General features: G+C 43.5%; 1 protein-coding gene across 1 annotated transcript; it reads right to left on the bottom strand.

Moving 5' to 3' along the window:
* Nucleotides 1-7,627: 7,627 nt before the first annotated feature.
* LOC148506475 (olfactory receptor 6F1-like) lies at nt 7,628-11,999 on the bottom strand. Its single transcript, XM_088446507.1, has 2 exons — nt 11,063-11,999; nt 7,628-7,857 (listed from the first exon to the last, which is right to left on the bottom strand). Exons 1-2 carry the CDS (start codon nt 11,997-11,999, stop codon nt 7,628-7,630), a joined length of 1,167 nt encoding a protein of 388 aa, XP_088302633.1.
* Between the last annotated feature and the right edge of the window lie 266 nt (nt 12,000-12,265).

The following is a 12,265-nucleotide window of genomic DNA, read 5'->3' as shown; positions in this document are numbered from 1 at the left end:
CCACGCCATGACACTACCACCACCATGCTTCACTGATGAGGTGGTATGTTTTGGATCATGAGCAGTTCCTTTACTTCTCTTCTCTTCCCATCACTCTGGTACAAGTTGATCTTTGTCTCATCTGTCCATAGGATGTTGTTCCAGAACTGTAATGGCTTTTTTAGATGTTGTTTGGCAAACTCTAATCTGGTCTTCCTGTTTTTGTGGCTCACCAATGGTTTGCATCTTGTGGTGAACCCTCTATATTCACTCTTGTGAATTCTTCTCTTGATTGTTGACTTTGACACATATACATCTACCTCCTGGAGAGTGTTCTTGATTTGGCCAACTGTTGTCTTCCGGGTCTTTTGGTGTTGCTGAGCTCTCCGGTGCATTCTTTCTTTTTAAGAATGTTCCAAACAGTTGATTTGGCCACACCTAATGTTTTTGCTATCTCTCTGATGGGTTTGTTTTGATTTTTCAGCCTAATGATGGCTTGCTTCACTGATAGTGACAGCTCTTTGGATCTCATATTGAGAGTTGATAGCAACTGATTCCAAATGCAAATGTCACACCTAGAATCAACTCCAGACCTTTTACCTGCTTAATTGATAATGAAATAATGAGGGAATAGCTCACACCTGTCCATGAAATAGCTTTTGAGTTGATAGTCCCATTACTTTTGGTCCCTTAAAAAGTGGGAGGCACATATTGAAACTGTTGTAATTCCTACACCGTTCACCCGATTTGGATGTAATTACCCTCAAATTAAATCTGAAAGTCTGCAGTTAAAGCACATCTTGTTTGTTTCATTATACAACCATTGTGGTGGTGAACAGAGGCCAAAATCTGAAAATTCTGTCAATGTCCCAATATTTATGGACCTGACTGTATATGATTGTGGGCGCTAATGTGTGTCTGTATTTAAAAGTGAATGCTCAACAATGTATATATACCTCAGTAAGCTCACATGCATCCATGGGTACTTAAATAAGTATATATACAATTATCAATGTGTGTATATTTATGATTATATGTAAATATGTATCTGTGTTTGTGCGTTTATGTAATTCCGTGTATTTTGTGATGAATTAATATATTTTATCAATTTCTGACATATTTTAAAACTACAGTGCGAGGTGTAAATGGGAGTCCACTTCTTATTTCTAAACAGGGGGGAAAGAGAGAGTCACAGCTGCTTGCAGGTGCCACATTCTAATTAACTAATTCAATGGTTTTCCTCTACCGATTCACAGTCTAAATGCCAGTTCCTTTGGACCAGACTAGTACTGAACAAAGAGGCATACAATTGCCAATGACTTGCAGGTTCTTGACAATAACCCTTCATTTTACATGTAGATTGCTTGCTTTGAGCATACTGGTTTCTGTACATTTTTAATTAATTTTGTTACAGGCAAATTGTATTAGTATGCAAAGTTTCTACAAACACCCACAGACACAAAGACCTGTTTTTCCAGGCTCTGATCAAACCCTATAGCAATACCACCTTATTTATGCATATCGCAATTGCGCTGACACAGAATCGTCAGATAACAATTACAAATGATCATATCCAATTATTTGGTTTCGACAAGTAACATCCAACTTTCAGTTACAGAACAGAACAATTTACGTGTAATGCAAGAATATATATTACGTTGTGTTAGGAAAGGGTCAGATGGTCTAAGAGTAGAACAACTTATGCGCCCAATAGATTATATATAAACATAAGAAGTATAAGGGCCTATTCATCATACGATAAATGGCCATGATTTGTGATATCCTATTGCTAATTGTATCTCCCCGAAGTCACAGTAATTCATTGCAATTTTTTTTTTTGGTTATATCCTTTATTGATGTATACTGTGTCTCATGTCATCTTCCACTTTTGGTTTGTCTGTCTCACCTTCCCTTTTTCTTACCGTTCCCCTTTTCCCTTACCCCCTCTCTTACCACATTGCCTTCATAATGAATACCCTGTCTGGCCTATATCATGTCTATACTTTAAGCTGAGCTATGTCTTCTCTTCGCATAGGATCCTGGAGTGTTGGAGGTATCCATTCCCCTGCTAAAAGGAGAAAAATTCTTCTCTACCTTAACAAACAGAGTATTGATCTTGTACTACTTCAGGAAACACACTTGCTCTCGGATGAGATTGTGAAGCTTAATATGCTGAATTGGCGGGTTCTTGGATTCAGTACATTTAATTCTAAATCTAGAGGAGTTGCCATCTTGAGCAAATGCCACATACCACTGAAAGTCCTATCTACACTTTCTGATTCTAAAGGTAGATATGTCATTGTCACAATTAACATTAAAGGACGCACTTATATTCTCTGCAATATCTATGCCCCCAATACATATTCCAAAAAGTTTTTCCAAAAACTTCTAGCACTTCTTCCTCCCCTACTTTCAACCCCTCTAATAATGGGAGGTGATTTTAATCTGATTTCCTCTGGATTGTTTGATAAATCACAGCCCAAAATCCCTCCCTCACTCCCGAGTTTGGGAGTCACTTCATACTTGCCAACTCTCCCTCATTGTGCAGGAGACCCCCTGAAATAGTAGCAATCTCCCTGTCTCCCTGAAGAGTCTAGCAATCTCCCTCATTTCATCCTTACCCCCATTATGAAGCTGTTATATTAAAAAACAGAGATATTTACATTCAAATGGGATCATTAGTGTCATTTCTTTGACACTAAGGTTATTATAAGGCACAATGATCCCTATGAATTTCTGAAAAGTATTAGTGTGTTTTCATCAACAAACAGATCATACTAACTGCTTTTGGGTTGGTTTACATTTGGATGTAAGTCAGGTTTAGGACACGCCTCTCAGATTTATCAGTACACGCCCACTGTAACACGCGCTCATTGGTGCTGCTTTCACAATCTCCCTGAAATGCTTTTTCAAAAGTAGGCAAGTATGAGTCACTTTGATTGCCAAAAGATTACAATCTGTGGATACTTGGAGGGTTCTACACCCTACTGAAAGAGAATATACAGTGCATCCGGAAAGTATTCACAACGCTTCACTTTTTCCACATTTTGTTATGTTACAGCCTTATTCCAAAATGGAATAAATTAATTTTTGTTCTCAAAATTCTACACACAATACCCCATAATGACAGCGTGTAAAAAGGTGTTTTTTAGATTTTTGCAAATTTATTTAAAAAAAAAACACACCAAGAAATCACATGTACATAAGTATTCACAGCCTTTGCCATGAAGCTCAAAGTTGAGCTCAGGTGCATCCTGTTTCCACTTATCATCCTTGAGATGTTCCTACAGTTTAATTGGAGTCCACTTGTTGTAAATTCAGTTGATTGGACATGATTTTGAAAGGCATACACCTGTCTATATAAGGTCCCACAGTTGACAGTACATGTCAGAGCACAAACCAAGCATGAAGTTCATGGAATTGTCTGTAGACCTCCGAGACAGGATTGTCTCGAGGCACAAATCTGGGGAATGGTACAGAAAAATATCTGCTGCTTTGAAGGTCCCAATGAGCACAGTGGCCTCCATCATCCGTAAATGGAAGAAGTTCGGAATCACCAAGACTCTTCCTAGAGTTGGCCGGCCGTCTAAACTGAGCGATCGGGGGAGAAGGCTCTAGTCAGGGAGGTGACCAAGAACCCGATGGTCACTCTGTCAGAGCTACAGCGTTCCACTGTGGAGAGAGGAGAACCTTCCAGAAGGACAACCATCTCTGCAGCAAACCACCAATCAGGCCTGTATGGTAGAGTAGCCAGACGGAAGCCACTCCCTAGTAAAAAGCACGTGGCAGCCCGTCTTTAGTTTGCCAAAATGCACCTGAAGGACTCTCTGGTCTGATGAGACAAAGATTGAACTCTTTGGCGTGAATGCCAGGTGTTATGTTTGGAGCAAACCAGGCACCGCTCATCACCAAGAAAATGTAGGTGGAAAGGCGCCGTATACACAAAAGGTCACTGAAAATAGTAGTAAAGTGAGATTTATTATAGATATTAAAATAAAACCTGCTATATAAGGCAAAACATAAACAGTCTGTATGGAATTCAATTTAGATCATGAAAAGTAAATGCTGAATGTCCACATATTATGCAGGTGAATAGAGAAACTTAATTGTAACAGTGTCTACCGAATGAACAAGATGTCTCACTCCAGAGAATGTTGGCAATAAATTGTATCCAAGGTGGAAAGTAAAAACAACAGATCAGTACTGATTATGACCAATTAATGCATGTAGCAATGTAGACTGATAACTGCACTGAATCGGAGCAGAGGGAAATTTACAATAGCCCCAGTCGGAGAGTGCTCCAATAGATGGCAATGAGTATGGTGGATAATATAGTGAATAGCGTATCACCAACCGTATAGTGCGTAGTTCTTAATTCTCTTCTCAAATCTCCTAATTTACCTCCTCATTTCAACTCAGCCATTTTAAAAGTCTTACCAAAGCCAGGTAGAGACGTTACCCTTCCTAGCTCCTATCGCCCCATATCCCTTCTCAATGTAGATTATAAACGACTTACTAAATTATTGCAGATCGTATGACAATTCTTCTGCCTGGAATTATACATCCAGATCAGAAAGGCTTTATTTGGGGACGACACTCAGAGGTTAAAACGAGGAGGGTCCTCACAGCTATCTTTACATTTACATCGGTCAACATCTCACGGGATCACATGATTGTCTCGCTAGACGCTGATACGGCGTTTGACCTGGTGATATGGTCACATTTATTTCAAACCCTTTCGCATTTTGGATTTCCAGAATCGTTTATACGTATTTTAAAATTGTTATACTCTTCCCCTCAGACTCAAATCTCTTGCAATGGATATCTCTCTTCCCCATTTACTATACAAAAAAAGGGACAAGGCAGGGTTGCCCCCTATCCCCACTTTTTTGTGCCGTTGCCCTAGAACCCTTGACCATTGCACTAAGCACTTCTCTAGTCTTCAAGGGTATCAGAGTTGGTGATGTTGATTTGAAGATAGCCCTATTCACAGATGATATGCTATTATTCATTTCTGATCTGGTGGGTTCAATACCTGAAATCCTACGAATAATTAAATCTTTTGGGATGAGAGCTGGATATCGAATAAACATTGCTAAGTCTGAATTATTATCCCCTCACGAAGACCACTCATTCCCCTCACCATCTTCTCCTACTTCTGCTTTTAGGTGCACCACTACAAAATTTACTTATCTCGGAATTCAGATTCCTGCGGACTTATCTCTTTTATATCGGGAGAATTTTTCTCCTATCATTACTAAAATTGACACTATGCTAGATAATTGGAGGCTCCTCCCACTCTCTATTCTAGGCAGAGCTGCAATACTCAAGAGCAGGGGTTGGGAACCTCCAGCCCACGGGCCGTATATGGCCCGCAAGGTGAAATCATCCGGCCCGGCCGGCTGTCAGAGGCAGCAGTAGCATCAGATTAGTGTAGCGGCTGTCAGCGGCGGCAGGTAGCGCAGCGGGAGAGCGGGGATGTCAGGATTGTCATCCGTGGCTGGTAGCCAATGACAGCCCTGACACATCCCTTCCCCCCGCTGCGCTATCAGCGGCGGCAGGTAGCACAGTGGGGGGAGGGTGTGTCAGGGCTGTCATTGGCTATCAGCGGCGGGAGGTAGCACTGCGGTGGATTGTGTCAGGGCTGTTATCAGGCGGATTAGTGCAGAGGCTCTCTCCCTATCAGCTGTGGAAGGTAGCGCAGCGGTGGAGGGTGTCAGGGCTGTCATCGGGCGGATTAGTGCAGGGGCTCTCTCCCTATCAGTGGCGGCAGGTAGCACAGGGGGGGGGATCAGGGTGTCAGGGCTTGAGTGGCATGCAGGGCTCTCTTCCCATCAGCGGCGGCAGGCATGCAGCGAACAAGGGGGGGGCTGTCATATGGCTGCCCTTGAGCTGGTTAGTGCAGGGGCGTGCAGGGTCTCACCCTAACAGCGGGGCAAGCAGGCAGTGGTGGCACAGCAGGGGATGTGTACAGTCAGTGCTGTCATCAGGCTGGTTTGGACTGAGAGGAGCCCAGGGATGCCTTATCAATCTGCCTGGCACACATCCATAGGGACTGCCCCTCCAGACTCTGCCTGTCACACATCCATAGGGACTGCTGACTGGCTGCTAGAAGGAGAAGTTTTTACAGATAAGAGTTTGGATAGAGCTCTATTCTCCCCGTAATCGCCAGGTGCATTGTTACACTCGAAACCCTCTCATATCCCCTCTCATATCCTTCACAATTCCCTATTCCATGGTATATATTATGCTTGGCTAGCCTTAAACTGGGAGTTTAAGCGAAACCATTTAACATCCCCTCGTATCCCACTTTGGGGGAATCCTGCTCCCCCCCCGTCTCTCTCAAATGTGCACGTTTGCGCCTGGAGAGATAAAGGTCTGTCCAATTCACCAAAAGTCTTTGACCCTGGAGGTAGACTATATCAATTATATGAACTTAAAGAGACTTATGATCTCCCACAAGCAAATTTTTACATGTACTTATAGACACGACACTATCTGAAATCCTTACCCCCATCTATAGAGCCCAATTCAGAACCAGGTTCTGATCCATTAAAGACGTGCTCACTCTTTGTGAGCACTCCACGTACCGTATTAAGTATATATACTCTTTATTAATTTACTTCCTTGAAATCTAACTGGGACAGGTTACTAGTACAGTGGCAGAGAGGTATACCATCCCTTTCTGTCTCATCTCAAATACTTCATCATTATGATTCCACAATGAAAACACCAAGGGGACTATTTACTAAGCTGTGTTAGGAGATAAAGTGAACGGTTATAAGGTACCAGCCAATCAGCTCCTAACTGCCAAGTCACAGGATGTGTTTGAAATATGACAGTTAGGAGCTTATTGGCTGGTTCCAGGGGCGTCTCAAGAGAGGAGGGGGCCCGTGTGCACTCCACGTGCGGGGCCCCCTCCTCTCTGCCCGATGGCCGGCAGTCGACTGACGCGGCTAGCCAGCCACCGGAGCCTTAGTAGACTCCGGGCACTAGAGTGTGCCCGGAGTCTACTGTGCATGCGCAGGACACCGGGAAAATGGCCACACCGGTATTCCGGTATTACTGTAATATTGCTACAGTAAATACGTAGACAACAATTCAATCAGAGGTGGTAATATTTTATTTTAATTTTTGCACAGTATTTTATTAATAAGACTGAAAGAAAACTCATAAATACATATAAAATAATAATACTATTTCACTGACCTGACTTTAGGGATAGAAATAAAAGTTATGTTTTAATAAACATTTATTTCATGGGTTTATACAATTGTGCCTAACTTAATATCAATATTTCTCCTTTAACTGTTTCAAGGGTTAATGACATTGAATTGATACCCTTATTGCTTTGTACTTTTATTAATATTGATCACCGAGTCTTACAGAAGGAAGCGTAAATATCATATCATTGGAATTTAACACAACGTTATCTAGTTTGTGAGTGCACCACGATAGGAATACTTTTCTTTTTGTTTTGTTTTTGTCTAGGTCATTATAATGTTCTCTTCTTTGTGCTCTCAGTCTGGGTATCAGTAGTTTATCTTATTTGTTATTTTGTATTTCTTTACCTTGTGTTCTATCCTTAGATCGCATTTGTTCCTTAGGACTTTTGATACATTATGGTACAGTTTTCACCGTTTGCTAGTTATTTCCTCCTGAGGTCCAATAACAGGTTGCAGCCTTCTTGTGTTTTATGTTTATCTAGTCTTTGATCCAGTTTAATTATATCCTCGTTGAGCTGTTTCAGTGCTAATTCATATGAGCTTATTATAAATTCCATAAGGTCCAGGTAGCATTGCATCAGGATGGTTTTCCTCTTATCCATGAAGGTTTGCTTCTCATGGTTGTGAGATGATTTTTGGTGTAATTTAAGGGCTTTGGGGATAATTCCGTGCCTTCTATACCATTTGAGAGGATAGCTGTCCCACCGTTACCATCATCATCATAAAAGCATCAGGGGACTTGTCTATTAGGGAAGAACCCGACAAGGGACTTAAGATAGGTGTCAAAATACTGACGCCTACCTTAATCCCGATGCCGGAACGCCAAAAGACACCAGCCCGAACGAAGTAAGTCCGGGGTGCCCTTAGAGTCAGCTTGGGGGTGGGGGTGGGGGGGGCTGGTTTAGGGAGCGTAGCGGGGTTAGTGTTAGATTTTGGGGGGAGGTTAGGGTTGGGCACCCCTAGGGGGGATGGTTAGACACCACTGGGAGGGGGGGGGGTTAGGGTTAGGCACAAAGGGCGGAGACATAGGTTTAAGCACTAACAGGGAGGGTTAGGGTTCGGGGTGGGGAGGATTAGGCTACAAACAGGGAGGGTTGGGGGGGAAGGGCCTGACCTGACCCCTATTGGGATACCAACATCGGGATGCCGCTGTCGGTATTCTGACATGAGGCATCCCGATAGCCGACATTACATACCGATTCCCTCTATTAGATGTAGTCTAATGTCTAAAAGACCCATATATGTTAACTGCACTACAGGAATCCTTAACGTTTTTCTACTAATAGAACTGACAAACTAGAAAGTAATTAGATCTAAGGAATAAATAAATAAACAATTGGATGTGAGGGGATTAAGTTAAGGGTGCCCTCTCCTGGGGTAGATTGGCACTTCCAAACACACAACAGCCATGAAATTAGCCAAAGCTGTTTTATTGTGCAGTAAAAAGAAAACATGTTAGCGGCTGCTCGTTCGCTCCGAGCGATGTTTGCACAACTGCGCATGCGTACGGATTGTAATACGCATGCGCGAACCAGTCTGTGCGGCGGAAAATTGTTTGTTCGCTAGATAGCGAGTGCCTGCTATTTTGAGTGACAGAAAGAGGCCTATGTGGGTGGTAACAGGGGAAGGTGCTTGAAAATGGGGAGTGGAGATCCGAACACAGGCGCGCTTAAAGGTCAAAACGGGCGTTTTATGGGTGTGCATAATTAAAACAGCAGCGTCATTGACCACGTCACTGGGTTATTTTATAGCCAGAACTGCTCGCAAGATTGTGGTAGCAAAAACCAACCACAAGAATAGCGAGCAGTTCATACGCTGGTCGATGTACTCGATTAATCTAATAAATAGCGGACATGACGTAGGATGCGAGCGGCCAGGGGGCGTATTTTTCAAAATTACAACCGCAAGCTTTGCTCACTCGTTCAGACTTAGAGGCGTGAACAGACCGCAATTAGCGAACGGTTCATTTGAATAGCCACCCCTTGTTTTAGAACGAACGACCGCAAATAGCGAGCGGCTCTGAATGAGGGCCAGAGTCCTAACCCGTATGGGCCTAATGCCCCTACCACAAACATATGTATATGCACAGTACTCATGGTCAGTACATCATAATGGGGTAGATTTACTAAAGTTTTTAAAACAGACAAGTGGTGATGTTGCCCATAGCAAGATTCTAGCTATCATTTCTCCAACATCACCATTTGTCTGTTTTAGAAACCTTAGTAAATATACCCCAATGTCTCTAAACAAGCCTGCTTCCTGTTTCCCCAGGTAGTGAGACAGCAATACCCCTTTTACACCGGAGCTAAAACCCGGGTTTTTGAAGGGTTAACCCGGGCAGCTCCCTGGTGTAAAAGGGCAGAGGGTTGGATCGCCGGGTCGAGTAACCCGGCAATCAAACCCAGGTAACTAGCAGGGTTTAACACGGGCTTAGCCCGTGAAACCCTGCTATGGGAACAGCGCACTCCGGGTCACGATGACCTGGAGTGCGCTGCTAGCCGGCCGATTGGTCCGGCTTCAGTGGCGCTTGGAGATGACGTCATCTCCAAGCGTCCACTTTCACTCCGCAAAAGCCGGGTCTATGCAGACCCGACTGCGGTGTGAGCGGCGCTGACTCGGGAATATCCCGAGTGAGCCCCGGCAAAATTCCGGGTCTGATCCGGATAGGAACTTTGTTCCTCCAACTCCGGGTCAGACCCGGAATTTAGGTGGAAAAGGGGTATAAGTGAAAACCCTGACACACCTTTTTTAGTCCCTTACAGGTGCAAGTAGTAATTAGCCTGTTCTCAGACTGAAGACCCAAAATGGGTCTAATGGATGGAGCCCACCTCACTCTCCATCCATAACCCCAGGAACCCTTAACCAGCTTTTACTAAAGCCCAAACATCTATCAGGTCTGTTTTGCGATCACTGATATTTTCTTGGGATTTTATTATATATGGGTCAGAAACCTGGGACAAATATATCTCCCATGTATGACCTTACCAGTACTTTTGTCACAGTGGATTAATTACCTACGTACAATGGCTAAAGCCAATGTACCACCAATATGTATCCAGGTTATCAATTGTCTTGGAAATGTTGAAAACACTGAGACATGAGGTAAGAAGTGCCTCAGTGTTGTCACAAGTTCATAATGAATTGATAAGCTGAATATTAGTTCATCTCACAAAATGTCTGCTTCTGCTTCCACTGTGTAAGTGGATGATGAGTTTGCTTTAAGCAGACCATCATTTATATTCTATGAACATCCATGTTTTTAATATAAAGTGATACAGCACAATGGGCCTGGTTAATTTTGCAGCTGCGATTAAGCACGCTGTCTCACTGCGAAATGTTGCTAATGCCGTCGCAGCCTAACATAAGGACGCCCACTCCACCTTACACACATCCGTAATACTTTGCAAGTCTGCGAAACCATCGGTAACATGGAGAACCATTGGAGCCTCACGCACACTTGCACAAGCTCTGACCTTACTCAGGAATTGCTAACCTCATCGCACACAGTGAATTACCAAGCTGCGTATGCCATCGCAGTGGTGCCATGTGACGGCGTTCAAACGCACTGGCACGCTTGCATTTCGCATAGCACCCCCCGTCACCAACCCCAAAACTTCACTTCCTGTCAATCACTCTGCGATGGGTCTGCGTAGTCACTGCGATTGCAGTGGGGCCCTTGCGTATGCAGAACGCAACAATCGGCCATCTACATGCGTAATCGCAGTTGCGATCGGTAATGAATCAAACCCAATGTACACCGTCTTTTTCATTGATCCAATAAATCAGAACTTCCTATTTTCCTGGAAAGCTGATCCTTCCCGCCGCCCGTGCTCGCAGTATTATGTCATTCCCATTACTTTCCAACATCCGTAAAGTTCTTGTTACAGCTGTCTTCACCTCTTGGTTCCTGAGACAATATATTATGGGGTTCATCAGTGGAGTCACCACACAATAGAAGACAGAAATCACCTTGTCCATTGAAAACCTAATGTGGGAGGTGGGACGAATGTACATGAAAATGACAGTCCCATAAAAGATGGACACCACAACCAGGTGGGATGCGCATGTGTGAAATGCTTTCTTCTGTCCTTCGGTCGATGGGATCCTTATGACCGCAAGGATAATGAGTGTGTAGGATACCATGATGAGCAGAAAACAGCCCATAATAACACTCCAGGACATGACCATAAAAGCAAACTCTCCTGATGAAGTGTCTGCGCAGGAGAGCTTCAGGAGAGGGGCATAGTCGCAAAAGAAGTGGTCAATAAAGTTGGGAAAACAGAATGTCAAGGTGGAGATCCACATGGCAGGAGGGGAGGCAGCCACCAAACCACCAACCCAAGCTCCAAGAGCCAAGCTCATGCTGGTCTTACCTGTCATTACAGTGGCGTAATGCAAGGGCTGGCAGATGGCCAGGTATCGATCATACGCCATCACAGCAAGAAGACAATTTTCTGCAGCTCCCAAGCCAAAGAGGAAGTAAAACTGAGCCAAGCAAGACGGGGAAGAAATCTCTTTGCGTCGGGTCAATAAGGCATCGAGCATTTTAGGAACAGTTACAGTGGTGTAGAGGACCTCCAGCATGGAGAAGTTGGCCAGAAGTAAGTACATGGGTTTGTGGAGACACCGGTCCACAGCCACTAGTATAATGACAAGGAAATGGGCTCCAACAGTGAGGATGTACATGCTTGTGAAGAGGAGGAATAAGGCCAGCTCCATCTCCCGCAGGGTTTCAAACCCCACAATGATAAAAGAAGAGGCAATACTGTGGCTCCCATTGTTGGCTTTGACCATTATCCCTGAAAGACAATTATGTAAATATAAGGGTGTTTTATTTTTTTTTAAATCTTTAGTCAAAACTGAGTGTCGCAACACATGTTTATATGATTCACAAATTTAAACATATATATTACACATTTTTTTTTAAATTTGATTATATTTGCAATTTGGGGCCGTATTCAATATGGTCCGTTATCCGCCGATGACGTCATTTTCGTCTGTTTTAATTATCCCCATATTCAATTTCAAAGACTTTTCACCGGTGTGATATATGGCGAAAA

The sequence above is a fragment of the Taudactylus pleione genome, unplaced genomic scaffold (assembly GCF_031769625.1).
Source record: "Taudactylus pleione unplaced genomic scaffold, aTauple2 ptg000400l, whole genome shotgun sequence".
Taxonomy (NCBI): domain Eukaryota; kingdom Metazoa; phylum Chordata; class Amphibia; order Anura; family Myobatrachidae; genus Taudactylus; species Taudactylus pleione.
Note: the sequence above shows the minus strand (reverse complement) of the source record. Positions and strands in the feature narration are given on the sequence as shown.

Coding starts and splice junctions, on each gene's coding strand:
- LOC148506475 (XM_088446507.1), bottom strand. CDS start 11,999: ATGGTCAAAGCCAACAATGGGAGCCACAGTATTGCCTCTTCTTTTATC. Junction 7,858..11,062: donor AACTTTACGGATGTTGGAAA/GTAATGGGAATG, acceptor TTATCCCCAAAG/CCCTTAAATTACACCAAAAA.